General features: G+C 45.8%; 1 protein-coding gene across 2 annotated transcripts in view; it reads left to right on the forward strand.

The window, feature by feature from the left end:
• Positions 1 to 2,709: 2,709 nt before the first annotated feature.
• LOC134909087 (ephrin type-A receptor 3-like) overlaps positions 2,710 to 16,614 on the forward strand; it is a 317,153-nt gene continuing 303,248 nt past the window's right edge. For both annotated transcript variants that reach the window (XM_063915519.1, XM_063915520.1), the window contains exon 1: positions 2,710 to 2,974. In XM_063915519.1, the coding sequence (XP_063771589.1) occupies positions 2,887 to 2,974 (88 nt within the window). In that variant the 5' untranslated portion in view covers positions 2,710 to 2,886. The remainder of the gene's footprint in view (positions 2,975 to 16,614) is intronic.

Below are 16,614 nucleotides of genomic sequence, written 5' to 3' on the forward strand. Positions count from 1 at the left end.
GTCAACCCCAAGTTCACCCTATACATGTTGCCAGCAGCCAACTTTCGGATGGTATATTCAGACACATGGTGCCGGCGCAGGAGAGCCAAGGACTATGCAGCAGGTGTAGGCGGGGGGCATTAAGCACACCCACTTTGGATTTGCAATATGCTTCACAGTCATACTTGAAACTCTTTACTGGTCAATGTCTAATGCTGTGCAGAGAAAGTGAGCTTCACTGATGCTGCTGTAGCACTAATTGCTATATCAAGTGCACAGAAATACATCTAGAGAATATGAACTGAAATGCAATCAAATGCTATAAGCATGCACAATAATGTTCTTTGTATGTGGAGTGTATTCTGCACTTTTAATTGCAACCTGTACTGTCGGTAAACACAATACCTACCAATGACATGCATGTCAGGGGTGCAAGGCATTCTGGATAATCTGTCATATTTTCTCATATGCACATTACCAAAATGGAAATCTTGAAAAGTCCAGTTTAGTGAGAATTAGAAACAATATTCACAAATACTGCAGCTATATCTGATCTACATTACATTGAAATGGGGTGTATTTTGTGGTTTACACAATATTGCAGTATACTGTACAGTTCTGTCCTGCAGTAAAGGAGGTCCGGATATACAGTAATGATTGATTATGACAAGAAATCAATCATGGTTTATTCAGGAATTTATCTTTGTAAATAGGCTTTATGACACGCTAAAAGTAATGTTTGTTGCTGTATAATTTAATGGGGTGTTATTTTCCTTCAGTTGGCTAAACTTGTATTTGGCAGCTGTTTTGGATCAATCTCAGACTGGAGAGATAGCAGCCTGTAGGAGCTGTCCAGCTAGTATTACACATGTTGATTCCTTCTAGGTGAGCAGCACAAGTTCAGTTTAGCTTGCAGTTTAGCATGCAGTTATCTGCATTGTGTCTATTATTGCTGATGGCTCGGTTAGGATTTAGGTTGCGTTGCTATAGTTATATGTACAGTAGTTTGCATGTTCTCCCTTTGTTTGTCTGGGTTTCTTCCATGTGCTCTGGTTTCCTCCCCCTAAACAAAGATGCACTGTTGAAAGATTAGATTGCAGCTACACTGGCACAGGAGCTGGTGTGCTTGTTTATGAATCAGGGGAGAAATGTTATATATTCAGATGTAGCCAGGCCGACTATTCACGGATGCGACTGGCTTGCCGGGATGTGTGCACATGTTCGTTGGTACGTGCGAAGTCCCACACGCAATCCACAGTTAAATACATTTTGCAATCGTGGGTTCAACTGTTCGCACCTGGGTGCACTAAGTCGTTGCCGCGACGCATAAGCGAGTGTATGCGCATCGCGGCAACGATGAGGGCTGATAGATATATATATATATATATATATATATACACATGTATATGAGGGTAATTCAATAAGAGAGATAACAGACTGCTCACATGTGTAATGTTCTATATTTCATATTCATTTCCCGCCAGCAGACCACTGCTTCCTCTTACGGCCATTAGACTGCGCCAAACTCAGCAGCCGAAATTCATTGGCAACTTGTCGAGGTGTACAGTGATAACGTCATGTCACGGAGACAGGTTTAGGTTTGATCTACTGCCTTTGATAATGGCATGACAGACGTTCAAGACATTCAAGATGTGATCTGGCCGGCTAAGCACGTCCACCACAGGCAGTACACCACACCTGTGACCATGACATGACGTTATGATCCACCCTACTTAATGAACCTGGTAATTATGTCAAGTTGTTCAAGGAATGGCGGAGTCTGGAGTGAGATCTATGCCATGGACGTTATATTGGCTTGGTATGACAGGACTCCCTAGGGACTAGGGATCTGACTGAGGCACGAGACCCAAAGACAATTGATTGGCTGCATTCTCATGAATATTAGCCAGCAAACAAAATAGCTGCCCGGGCCTGCCCTCTTCAAAATGGGAAAATCTATAGTATAGTGCTTCATTAGGGTATTTAGGGCCTTGCATAGGGTTAAGAGTTAATTCAGGAAACTGGCTGACAAGCCATGTTGTGATGCAACGGTGCAGATACACTACATATTTTATATGTAGGGGAAATACTGACTGCTTTTGCATGCAATACACTAATAGAGTTTAGCTAGAAAGCACCTCCTCATCCAACTCTAAATCTGTCAGAAGATGTCACATCTGAGCCCATGGATAACATGTTTTACAAGATGCAGGATTGCACGTGGCGATCAGTATAGATGGAAGATGGACTTTAGAGGCAATGTCTTTGCTTCTACCAGGTGTGTCCCTAGAATGCTGCATTGGCAGTGCATAGACAGAATGAAGGAGCATTGCTGCCTGCACTTGATGGTATCTGACAGTCATGTAGTGTGTGGGCTGGCGAGGAGCAGGAATTATGCAGCCATACTCACCAATATGCAGTAATCAGCACTGTGTTTCCAATATAGTAGAGCTTTATACAAACACAACACTGCAGATCATTATTAATGCCACACACAATGCAAATGCAAAATACTGTATGCACCTAGTCACACATCGAATGGCTGGGTAATTCTATAGTATGCAGCAGACACCCAGTCAGAAGACGTGTGTGAAACTGGGTGGTCTAGATAAGGTCCATACATTATTCATAATTAGCAGAGTTTTCCTTGTAGCGATACACAGTATCTGAGCTCCATTGAAGGATTCTTCACACCGACTCTCTCTGCTCAGCCGTAAAACACAAGCAGCCTTTCTACAATAGGAGGATAATACACAGGGAGGGGCTATGGGAACAGAATTCCCATCCAAGCTGTACTTTGAAGCCTGCCCTCCTTACTGCTCTGTATCTTATCCCTCCTCCCTCTCTCTCTCCCTCTCTCTCTTTCTATAGCTCTGTAACTTTGCTTGTTCTGCACATAGCCTCGATATGTCTTTCTGGTGGATTTATACTGCCCTGGTCACTCTCTGTACCCTATTTTATACCCAGGCTCTGAGGACATACCCATCAAATGAAGGTAGGGGGCTCTAACATACCTTATCATTCATCACTGGGTACCAGCTTATGGGTGTAGCATAGAATTAAATCTTGTACACCTGCATTCACATGCTGGCTCTTATCTATCTATCTATCTATCTATCTATCTATCTATCTATCTATCTACATGCAGACTATTGAATATATTTATGAATGTATGGCTGTGTAACTATTAACTGTTAAACTAATTTTAATGTACTTTAGGAAAATAAAAGTAATGTAAAGTTATGTTACTGTTAATGAATAACGCCGCCTCTCTCAGCTACAGGCAGCATATACAACGCGCACAATATATTTGGCATAAATAAATATTTGAAAGTTTCACTAGCCTGTGGCTGGAGGTACCCCCTACCGTTCCACTACGCCCAGTAGGGTGATGGACCCAGATAGCTGACTATGTTGTATTGCACCAGATGTTTGTGCAGTATAAGTAACATGAATATTCATTTGATTATTCCTGTTTTGCATGTAATGTATGTAATATGTGTTTTATACACTCGGTTCTGTTATCAGACCCAGCCTGCTGCTGGAAGATGTGTGAGACTGTCATTCATTGTACCACGTTACTGCAGCTGCTTTCATATGGTTTCACGTGGAAGAATAGAGAGCGCTGTTTTACTGTCCCCTTGTTTAATGTATTATTGATAAGTACTGTGTGTGACTGGCTGGAGACAGGGAGAGGAGACACATATCGGTGGGAGTGAGGGCATTGCCATTTATCTGACAGACTATTGAACTGTCTGTAAGAAGGTCCGGGAAGCGGCTGCTGTCTCTATGTCACTGGAAGGCTGCTCCATGTGCTGAGTGTGTATTTACTTACATGTATGATACACATAAATGTGTCATTTTTGAGTTGGTTACAACTATAGAGTGTAAGCTTGCGAGCAGGGCCCGTATTACCTCTCTGTCTGTCTGTTATTACCCAGTCTTGTTGTATTACTTTCTTATTCCCAATTGTAAAATGCAGCGGAATATGCTAGTGCTATATAAGTAAATGTTAATAAATATATGAGTGGATGTTCTTGAGCAGACAGTGATTTTGTGGCCTGAGGTAATTGAAATTCTCCAATGATTTATTGTTTCTACTGAATAGAAATAAGGATCCCTGAATATAAATAAGGATCCCACTGAATTAAGTATATTAGTCGATTCCCCACCAACTCTAATGATGTAGACCCACTAATGAATGACCATTTCATTTTCCATGTAACAGAACCACATCCACTATATGGGAAATATACAGAGAGGGATGAAAGGGTTAATGGTGATGATAAATGCTCCTCTTTATCCGCTGGTTGGCGTTCTGCATAGTATATGTGTCCTGTATGGTTTCTGAAGACACTGGAAGTGTTTATCACATTTTGCAGTGAGCACGTGTATAGCGGTGTATACAGTAGTATAAATACCATGTATACAATGAACGCCTACAGCATATAATTACAATGTGTTTTTTATAGGTCTGTTTTTTATTATTTCCATTGTTGGAAGTAGACATCATTTGTCTCTAATTAGCAATTTGTTTCCACTCATAGGTAATGTTCTGTGTTACAGTTTTCCAGTGCTGAAGCCTAATGAACCACGTAACAAGGAAGGGTGTTGTGAGCAGAAATCACTGGTGCCAGGCAGGGTAATGGCAGGAGAGAGTTAATGGTCCCTCTGCCATGTGTAGCTACCGATCTGTAATGTCCTGTAACCTCAGGACATATCCAGTTATACACTGATACAAACACTGATACAAGTAATAGGCTGATCTCAACTGATAGACTTTGCTGGAAACACTTATTTCAGAGCACGCTGCCCGTGACACCGATATACAGAAACTACAGTAACATAGTGAAATAAATGATCATCTAACATAAACAACATCCTATAGTAAACAGCATACATACAATAATAAACTGCCACATCTATACATAAATAAAGGCACACATTGGCCAAAAAAAGCAGATTGGTAGACAAAATGACAAATGAGAATTTACATAACTGCTCCTACACACAGGATGGAAGGTTCTATAAATCACACTAGTATAAAGGGTGCAATGTATTAACACAATGACATACGTCCCAACATAACCCTCTCCAGGAGGGATACAATACACTGTTCCAGGACTTCCCTCTTAATTTATGATTGCCATCACCTGTGTAGAACTAGTTAATTGAGGAGAAAGGTGTTTCAGCACAGGTGATGACAATCTTAAATTAAGAGGGAAGCCCAGGAGCAGAACATTCTGTCCCTCCTGGAGAGGGTCATGTTGGGAGGTATGCAATGATAGGAAGCACTTGCAATAGCACCATATGAACTTTTCCTTATGTGTCAACTACACAGAAATGCAGGAGCAAAGAGCTCACCACACTTCTGTGCAGAAATGAATAAACACTTTTTGTGTTATTCAGTTTGGTCTCATGAAGGGGTTTGGAGTCATGGAGGGATAGTTTGAACATTATATAATTCTGTGGATTTAATATAAAAAACATTCTCGCTGCTGTACAAACAGATGAGTGTCACACTCACAACTCTCAGATATTTGTTATTAAGAAATAACATGACATAAAATTATACAGCTGCTTATACAGGTTTGGTTGGTCTGGTACTGATCTTCTATACTTGTAATTAATAAACAGTACATAATCAGCACACCTCCAAGTGAATGCAAATGAAGGTGATAATTGGGCAATATTAATGGCCATGTCAGGGTCTGGGGAATGAAATGTGGGGGGGAGGGGCGTGGTGCCCAAAATATCAGTCACTAAACTAGCTTCCGTTTTGATGGTGTGTGAATTACGTCTGTTTGTGGTTTGGAGACATCAGGAATCACCACTCACCATGTACAGGTGTGTGCAAGTTTAATGTCTGTTACATACTTGCCTACCTGACCCTCTCCAATGCTCTGTTCCTGGACTTTCCTGGTAATGTATGATTGCCATCACCTGTGGTGAAACACCTTTTTTATCAATTAACTAGCTCACCACAGGTGATGGCAATCATACATTACCAAAAAAGTCCAGGAACAGAACATTTTCTCCCTCATGGAGAGGGTCAGGTAGGCAAGTATACGGGGCAGATGTATTAACCTGGAGAAGGCATAAGGAAGTGATAAACCAGTGATATGTGCAAGGTGATAAAGCCACCAGCCAATCAGCTCCAATATGTAAATTAACAGTTAGGATCTGATTGGCTGGTGCCTTTATCACCTTGCACATATCACTGGTTTATCACTTCCTTATGCCTTCTCCAGGTTAATACATCTGCCCCATTGTTAGGTATATATAAAAGCGGAGGACTGTACAGAGTACAATGTGTATCGCCTTAAAGAAGAAATGTGATTTGTTTTCAAGCTGGCTTGATATTCTATATTAGGCCAAAATTGTTGGAACACTTCAGCTTTTGAGCGGAAGTTCTTATTCACCCGGCAGTTGATGGTACTCCCACAGTAAGCATTTAAGATATGGTATAGGCAGGGCCGGTTCAAGGGCGCAGAGCGCCCCGGGCAGGAAATGGGGCGTGGCCTAATACAGGGGGCGTGGTCAATTACGCCCCCTGTACATTAAAAGCGCCGCTTGAATGCTGAGCGGTGCGCGATGACGTCATCGCGCACCGCACAGCAAAAGGTCCTCTCCACGAAGGGAAACTAGACGCTATGAGTCTAGTTCCCTTCGTAGAGAGGACCTTTGCTGTGCGGTGCGCGATGACGTCATCGCGCACCGCTCAGCAAAGTTACTCTCCAGGAAAGGAAACTAGACGCATAGCGTCTAGTTCCCTTCAGGAGGCGGACGGGGACGGGGATCGGGACGGGGACGGCAGCGGAGGCGGACAGGGACACAGCGGGCAGCAGTGGCGGATCTTGCCACGGTGCGGCGCCCTCCGGATGGCGCCAGCGCCCTCCGGAAGGCGGCGCCCCGGGCAAAAGTCCTGCTTGCCCGTGGCAAGATCCGCCACTGGAAAACCTCTTTATATCGGGCGCTAATAGTATTTTCTGTTAAAAAACATTTTGAATATAGTAAAACTCAGCTGCAAAAAGTTAATGACCTGGGGTTCACAGGTCAAATAAATTACACTGGACCACCCAAGTGCAATTAACCACAAAACTCCAATTTGAAAAAACTCTTGCGCTATAGTTATATAATTACAAGATATGGCTGACAAGAATGACAAACTCCTGATAAATTCAAAATATATTTACTATTGTATAAATTATCATATAATAAAACAAGACCGGTCTTTAAAACATCAAAAAATAATAACAAATATGTATACTTTCTAATACATGGAGGTGGACTTAAGCATACTCTGTGCACAGACGTGTAAAAAAACAAGCTCTATAGCTATATGGCTTAATGAGGTCAAAAAATGTTTTGAATCAAGTGTGGCTGCTGGTAAGACCCATATATTAATTGTTCCCAATGGATAGTCACTTTGTATCAAAGATCTTTATGATGTGAAGATCCAACATGTAACAATAGAATGGATATGAGCTTTTTGTAACCGGAAACTTTACGTGAGATGTGAGCAAGTGGTATCAGCACAAATGCATCCCGACGACCACCGCAGTGGCTTGGAGCTGCGGGAAAAAAAGGCACCTGCAATGGCGCCCGCTGTGATTTAACCTGCTCAGTCGCGATGCTCCACGAGTATCCACCTCTACGTGCCGTTTGCAGGCACCGGTCAGCGGCTCCTCTTTGTATGAAAACAAATTCCAGGCAGAAGAATGCTGCAGCCAGTTCGTGATATGGGTCTAACTTCAGCTGGGGTCCAACAGAATCAAGATCCGCCACTGGGTATAGGACTGTTTTGCAGTGATTCTCAGCTGAGAGGTGGGCATCAAAGAGGAAGTCTGCATGCATTTTACTTATCTTGGTAAAATACAAAAAAACAAGGTAATAAACTGAGAAGCAACTTTAAAAAAATACACTAAGTCTGTTTCATTATTGTACAGTACCATTTCAAGATACTGTAACATAGTGACTGTGATTATATATACCTAGCAGTAAGGTTTGCTTTTAGCACAATAAAGGCCATCAGTTAAAGTTGTCCATTTTCTTGAGGCTAAATTTACATTTGTGTTTTTTTGTCCTCGGCTCTAATAATGTTTCTAATAACAGTGATCACTTGTCACCAGCACATAACTCACATGCTACAGCTAATGGTACTAGTGTGTATGACGCATGTGAGAGGCAGCACTCAGTCTAGGCACAGCCCTGACTCCTCATTTCCTATAGGTAAGGGTGGCTGTAATCCGGTCCTTGTTGGTAGTGTATATTGTTGGTAATAGAACTATTCAATCAAATCTGGGTATAACATAAATGGGGAAAGTGTAATAGATCCCAGCTCCCCTATTAGTGTATGTGAGTGTGGAAAGCTATTGGTTATTTATACATGATCAGCAGTCATGGCGTCACAATACAAATCTTACACTACTCCAATTTCCAATCTCTCTAACACCTCTACTGTACATGTGTACAGAGCTGTGGAAGAAACATTCACATACAGTATATCAAGTTGAAAGTAAGGGCAACATTAAGAGGTGTGGTATGACTAGTCGACAATCAGAATGTCAACAGGTCAGAATGTCGCCATTTTTTGCTTATTTTAACCTAAACCTAGCCCTAAGCCTAACCCTAACCCTAATCCTACAACAACAACAACAACAACAAAAAAGCAACAACACACTGGCGTATCTATAATGGGTGCAGTGTGTGCGGTGCACACGGGCCCCTGAGTCCAGAGGGGGCCCACACCGCACACACTGCACCCATTTCTTCTATACTTACCTTTCCAGCGTCCATCGGTGAGGTGTGTGGGCCCCCTCCTCTCCTGTAGCCGTCACCACCGCTGCTAACGCACTGAGCGCTAGAGACTCTGGTGCAGTGCCAGAGTCTACAGCACATGCGCAGGACTCCGGAAAAATGGCACGGCGTCCATTTTTCGGAGTCCTGCACATGCGCTGTAGACTCTGGCACTGTGCCAGAGTCTCAGCGTGGACAGCGGCGGTGACGGCTACAGGAGAGGAAGGGGCCCACACACAGTCTGCACACGGGTCCCCTCCTCTCTAGATACGCAGCTGCAACAACAAAAAATAAAAAAACAACAACATATGTTGACATTCTGGTGTCGATATGTTAAATGTCGCCATTCTGACCATGTCGACATTTTAACCATGTCCACCTAAGTGTATGTCTACATATTGCCTGTCGACCTAATGTCCATGTTCTGAATGATAACTAGTTGACTGTATAGCACATTAAGGGGCACATGTAGTGTTGCGCAAAAGTACGTTATTTTGGTGCAAATGGTGTTTGTGTGTACTGTGCATTTCTGCAAAGCAAAATCTTATTCATGTTTGGCTAGGCAGACTAGGTCAGATTTGCGTTTAGGCCTGCTGATGCGTAGAAAGGCAGAACAGGGAAAGGTGTGCAGGTGTTGGCCGAGTACAGTAATTGTGTTTTCATGCCAATGAGTCCACATGCAGACCACAGTAAAGATGGATATGCCTATGTTCTCTTTGCCGGGATAGGCGACGGTCAGGAAGCATATAGCTTGCAGGTGCTCAATGCATGGCGCTGAATACTCAAGATGATCTGTAGCCACTTCTGATTGGCTAAGTGCATCTTGATCCCTCCCACTGATACTATTACGTTTATTCAAGTGGTTGCTGCAGTCTGTCCACATTATTTCATTAATATTTTTAATTCATCATCAGCATGAAAGCAGATTCCCATTTGATCTTTTAGCGGAAAAGACATGTATTTGTACTTAATTGGGGTTCAGTACTAAATCCTGCTGGACGGGATCCCGGCAGTCGAAATACCGACGCCGGAATCCCGACCACACAATCCCGATAGGGGTGGCGCTCGGGCTCAGGCACGGTGCCTCGCTACGCTCGGCACACTAAATTATTCTCCCTCTATGGGGAGAATATGTCGGGATTGTGTCGGTCGGGGTTCCGGCGTCGCTATTTCGACTGCCGGGATTCCGTCCGGCGGGATGTTGACCGCATCCCCTTAATTGAACTTAGGACCTTATTCAGGCTTGATCGCAAAAGCAAAATCTTTCTCTAATGGGCAAAACCATGTGCACTGCAGGGGGGTAGATATAACATGTGCAGAGAGAGTTAGATTTGGGTGCAGTGTGTTCAAACTGAAATCTAAATTGCAGTGTAAAAATAAAGCAGCCAGTATTTAACATAGAAACATAGAATTTGACGGCAGATAAGAACCACTTGGCCCATCTTATTTACCCTGCAGAGAAACAATATAACCATACCTCCCAACATAGGGGGTCATTCCGAGTTGTTCGCTCGTTATTTTTTTCTCGCAACGGAGCGATTAGTCGCTAATGCGCATGCGCAATGTCCGCAGTGCGACTGTGCCAAGTAAATTTGCTATGCAGTTAGGAATTTTACTCACGGCATTACAAGGTTTTTTCTTCGTTCTGCTGATCGGAGTGTGATTGACAGGAAGTGGGTGTTTCTGGGCGGAAACTGGCCGTTTTATGGGTTTGTGTGAAAAAACGCTGCCGTTTCTGGGAAAAACGCGGGAGTGGCTGGAGAAACGGAGGAGTGTCTGGGCGAACGCTGGGTGTGTTTGTCACGTCAAACCAGGAACGACAAGCACTGAACTGATCGCAGATGCCGAGTAAGTCTGAAGCTACTCAGAAACTGCTAAGAAGTGTCTATTCGCAATTCTGCTAATCTTTTGTTCGCAATTTTGATAAGCTAAGATTCACTCCCAGTAGGCGGCGGCTTAGCGTGTGCAAAGCTGCTAAAAGCAGCTTGCGAGCGAACAACTCGGAATGACCCCCATGACCCTCTCAAGGAGGGACACAATGCTCTGCTTCTGGACTTTTCTCTTAATTTATAATTGCCGGCACCTGTGTTGAACATGTTAGTGGATTAGAAAGGTGTTTCACTACAGGTGATGGCAATCATATAGTAAGAAGGAAGTCCAGTAGCAGAGCATTCTGTCCCTCCTGGAGAGGGTCATGTTGGGAGGTATGATATAACCCACCCCAATCTTACTCTCTCTGCACATGTTATATCTGCCCCACCTGCAGTGCACATGGTTTTGCCCATTAGAGAAAAATGTTGCTTTTGCAATCACTCCTGAATTAGGCCGTAAATTAGGTACTTTTATTTTTTATGTGCATCCTGATTTAATTTTATTTATATGTTAATAAACCCACAACACCTAAATAAGCCCCTTGCTGGGCAAGCTGATAAAAATGCGCCTTCTTGGAAGAATGGGGTGCGGGTGCAATTTACTTTGCCGTATTTGGCACAAAATGCGTACGACTCTACATTATCCTTTAAAAGCACATTACATGTAAAAACATTTATAGCGCTCTTCAGGCTTAATAAGTATAGCGCCCGTATGTATGAAAAGTGCCTAGGTTTCTACTTATTACATGGTAAAGTCACTTAGGTTAGAGGAGAGGAGTTTCCGCACATTGAGGCGAAAAGGTTTTTTCACAGTAAGGACAATACGTGTTTGGAATTCCCTGCCTGAGAGAGTAGTAATGGCCGACACAGTCAACACCTTTAAGAATGGGTTAGATAAATTCTTATTGGATAAAAATATTCAGGGTTATGGTGCGTAGTCACGCATTAGAGTTAATCAAATTGGTTGAACTCGATGGACAATTGTCTTTTTTCAACCTTAGTTACTATGTTACTATGTAAATAGCCTGTTCTATGACCATTTCACCACTAGGGGCACTGCTCCAATATACTGTAGTCTATCACGGGAAGTGGTTAAGATACCGCCGCTCGGGATCCACGAAACCCACAGAATGAGAATATATCCTTACTATCGCTCACCCCGCTGCCGGCATACTACTGACTGGGATGTCGCTGTCGGTATATTGACAGCCGGCATCTCGGTCAGCGGTATTTCATACTGAATCCTCTATCACAGATACACCAGTTTACAATGTACCTGGGTGCAAAACTATAGTACATATGATATACTGTAGATTACCCTTTTAAATGTCCTGAAAGAAACACATTATTGTTATGCTGCAGCTCCCGCATTATCTTGAATATTGCCTGCATGTGCCACTGTTGCTTTATTGTCAGTGAGGATTATTAGTTGGAACCTTAAAAAGCTGTCACGGGAATTATAGCAACACTACACTACTGTTGTGCACCATATATTGTTACGTTTGTGCATAATGTGAATAATGCATTTCACTGCGACGGGAAATGTGATATTTTAATCTCCACGTGGAGTCCTACATCTTAGATTGCACTGAAGATGCTGTCATTTGTCTCTCTGATGCTGCTTCTGCAGTGCATAAGGAGAAAGCAAATGTAAGCAATCAAGTGATTCTAGGTAGATAAAAGCATCTTATGTATACTATCTTAATGGGACAGATTCCCAGTAGATCTTGCACTGGGTGATATAATAAGAGAATTATAATCATAACTGGAAAGTGTCAGGGTTAATATAGAAACCTGAGAAGCTATTACAGTTTCGGGAGTACAGTAGGTAAGGGGTGGGTGGGGGGGGGGGACAGTCAGCAGGTAAGAGAAATGATGTGTCTTCGCTTTCAGGTCCTGTACAGGTCAATTAACTGGTGATCCTTGACTTGTTGACACTTCTCTTCTTCACTAGGTTGGAATGGTAATGCAGTTTTGAGCATTATATAGTTTTACAGTATTGATCAATTGCTGTGAAGCACATGGAAGAAAAAGAGGCGGGGGGAGCGGGGGGTGGTAAGAGGGCTGGGAGCAGCTGAAGACATGGGTGTGTAAGGTATAGCACAGGACAGACATGGATTGGTGATCTATCTTGTCTAGGCTGTTTTCCAGTTGGTTGTAATTTGCTATTTGAGTTTTTGCAGCTACAGTTTTTTGTTTCTAATCAAACGCCACCATTTTCCTAGTCTAGGGGCGCTATATATGTAATTGGGATGCCAGCGGTCATGTGACCAACGCCGAAATCCCAACAACACTCCGGAGACCGGCGACGGACCACTGATAGCATCCCAAAGGTGAGTAACAGGGTTCAGGCTTAGAGTTAAATCAAGAGGGGGTTATGGTTAGGCACTAGGGGGGAGGGGGTTAGCCCTAGTTGCCACCCCTGAGGTCTATCTGTGGCCAACACCACCAGAGGGTTATCCCTAGATGCCTCCCTCCAAGGGTTACGGTAGGTGATGGAGGATGAGGGGGGGTATAAATACTTACATGCACCGATGTTGGCATCTTCAGTGACAGGATGCCGTGGTCGGTCATGTGACTGCCAGCATCCTGCCCACTGGCATTTCGTATGTATTGCCTGTAATTTCCCCCCAAAATTATGAATTCAATATGCTGCATATATAACAAATGTCAAACACAGGAGATATCATCAAACTAACTCTGCAGACCAAAGTCCCCATTATCCTCAATAGGAAATGCGGTTTGAAGTTTAGCTTTCCAGAGAGTGGCCCCAAAAGCCACTCTAACCCTATGGGTCAGCATCATGGGAGAGGTATCATTTGACCTTTCCTCAGCAGGCACTCTAACCCTATGGGCGAGCATCATGGGAGAAGTATCGTCTGACCTTTCCGCAGCAGGCACTCTAACCCTATGGGCGAGCATCATGGGAGAGGTATCTTCTGACCTTTCCTCAGCAGGCGTGATATTCTTTGTGTCCCAGGTATGATATATGTGCTGTCAGAACCAGCAGTAAAGTGATAGTGACAACTTTCACTCTACTGCAAAATAATCTACTCCTTGGAACTGCTACCATGGCAATGGCTTCTGGTTAAATGGCCCGAAACCTTCTTTTCATCCCAATATGCACCAATGAGAAATTATACATTTTATAGCCCCACTGCCACCAGTGATAAAAATGTCACAAAGTTTGTTACTGAAAATGTTCTACTAACCCTCATCCATGATAACTATGATACACTTACATAAACAGCAAGAAATATGTACATTCTACAGTATTTTTATATGTGCTTTATGTAATCCCTGATATTCTGTATTATCATGCAGGCACAGGTCATAATCTTATATGGCTCTAGGCAAGTGTTAGCTACAGCAGGAGTGATTCCCAGCTCTTGTCTATTTCACATAGATGCTCCAGACTGCATCATATCAGCCCTGCTCTCTCACATAATATTACAGATGGAGCACAGTGGGATCACACGGCATTGCAGGTTTAGTCTTTGTGCCATTTTCGTCTAGCCCCGCCCCATTACCATTTGATTAGTTTCTTTATCTAAAGTAAACCTGTCTTATCACTGATATGCAACCAGGGGCGTCTTAAGAGAGAAGGAGGCCCGTGTGCAGTCTCCTTATGAGCCCGCTCCTCTTTGGCCAGAAGCGTTCTTGACTAGGCAGGCCAAATCTGGGATCGGCGGGATTACGGGTTTCTGGCCCAAAAATGCCAGGATTACATCACGCATGCGTACTTTTGCTGGGCACAGTTTAGCACTATAGTGCAGTCCTGCCCGGCTGTACGGCCCAGGTGGCAGCGGGATGTGTAAAGTTTAGGCGGGCAGCCATGAACACACACTGACCGCACCGGCGGCACTTCAAATATATCGCTGGCCGCCAGCCAATCGGAGCTGGCGGACCGGCAGTGAATCAGGGAAGCGACCGCAGCAGCGCTACATTTGAAATGCCGCTGATGCGGTCAGTGTGTGTCCATGGCCGCCCGTCTAATAGTAAGTATTGCTACCTAAACCCACCCTCCCTCACTGCTCCCTACATCCTCCCTCCCGGGTTGCTCCCTACATCATCCCTCCCGGGCTGCTCCCTACATCCTCCCTGCTCTCTTCACCCACCCTCCCTCACTGCTCCTTACATCCTCCCTCCCGCACTGCTCCCTACATCCTCCCTCCCGCGCTGCTCCCTACATCCTCCCTGCTCTCTACACCCACCCTCCCGTGCTGCTCCCTACATCCTCCCTCCCGCGCTGCTCCCTACATCCTCCCTGCTCTCTACACCCACCCTCCCTCACTGCTCCTTACATCCTCCCTCCCGCGCTGCTCCCTACATCCTCCCTGCTCTCTACACCCACCCTCCCTCACTGCTCCCTACATCCTCCCTCCCGCGCTGCTCCCTACATCTTCCCTGCTCTCTACACTCACCCTCCCATGCTGCTCCCTACATCCTCCCTCCCGCGCTGCTCCCTACATCCTCCCTGCTCTCTACACCCACCCTCCCGTGCTGCTCCCTACATCCTCCCTCCCGCGCTGCTCCCTACATCCTCCCTGCTCTCTACACCCACCCTCCCTCACTGCTCCTTACATCCTCCCTCCCGCGCTGCTCCCTAAATCCTCCCTGCTCTCTACACCCACCCTCCCTCACTGCTCCTTACATCCTCCCTCCCGTGCTGCTCCCTACATCCTCCCTCCCACGCTGCTCCCTACATCCTCCCTGCTCTTTACACCCACCCTCCGTGCTGCTCCCTAAATCCTCCCTCCCGCGCTGCTCCCTACATCCTCCCTGCTCTCTACACCCACCCTCCCGCGCTGCTCCCTACATCCATCCTCCCGCGCTGCTCCCTACATCCTCCCTGCTCTCTACACCCACCCTCCCGTGCTGCTCCCTACATCTTCCCTCCCGCGCTGCTCCCTACATCCATCCTCCCGCGCTGCTCCCTACATCCTCCCTGCTCTCTACACCCACCCTCCCACGCTGCTCCCTACATCCTCCGTCCCGCGCTGCTTCCTACATCTTCCCTGCTCACTACACCCACCTTCCCGCGCTGTTCCCTACATCCTCCGTCCCGCGCTGCTCCCTACATCCTCCCTGCTCTTTACACCTACCGTCCCGCGCTGCTCCCTACATCCTCCATCCTGCGCTGCTCCCTACATCCTCCCTGCTCTCTACACCCACCCTCCCGCGCTGTTCCCTACATCCTCCCTCCCGCGCTGCTCCCTACATCCTCCATCCTGCGCTGCTCCCTACATCCTCCCTGCTCTCTACACCCACCTTCCCGCGCTGTTCCCTACATCCTCCATCCCGCGCTGCTCCCTACATCCTCTCTGCTCTTTACACCTACCGTCCCGTGCTACTCCCTACATCCTCCATCCCGCGCTGCTTCCTACATCTTCCCTGCTCTCTACACCCACCCTCCCGTGCTGCTCCCTACATCCTCCCTCCCGCGCTGCTCCCTACATCTTCCCTGCTCTCTACACTCACCCTCCCATGCTGCTCCCTACATCCTCCCTCCCGCGCTGCTCCCTACATACTCCCTGCTCTCTACACCCACCCTCCCGTGCTGCTCCCTACATCCTCCCTCCCGCGCTGCTCCCTACATCTTCCCTGCTCTCTTACACCCACCCTCCCGTGCTGCTCCCTACATCCTCCCTCCCGCGCTGCTCCCTACATCCTCTCTGCTCTCTACACCCACCCTCCCGTGCTGCTCCCTACATCCTCCCTCCCGCGCTGCTCCCTACATCCTCCCTGCTCTCTACACCCACCCTCCCATGCTGCTCCCTACATCCTCCCTCCCGCGCTGCTCCCTACATCCTCCCTGCTCCCTACATCCTCCCTCCCATGCTGCTACCTACATCCTCTCTCCTGCGCTGCTCCCTACATCCATCCTCCTGCGCTGCTCCCTACATCCATCCTCCTGCGCTGCTCCCTACATCCATCCTCCCGCGCTGCTCCCTACATCCATCCT

Source organism: Pseudophryne corroboree, chromosome 4 (genome assembly GCF_028390025.1).
Source record: "Pseudophryne corroboree isolate aPseCor3 chromosome 4, aPseCor3.hap2, whole genome shotgun sequence".
In the NCBI taxonomy this organism is placed as follows: domain Eukaryota; kingdom Metazoa; phylum Chordata; class Amphibia; order Anura; family Myobatrachidae; genus Pseudophryne; species Pseudophryne corroboree.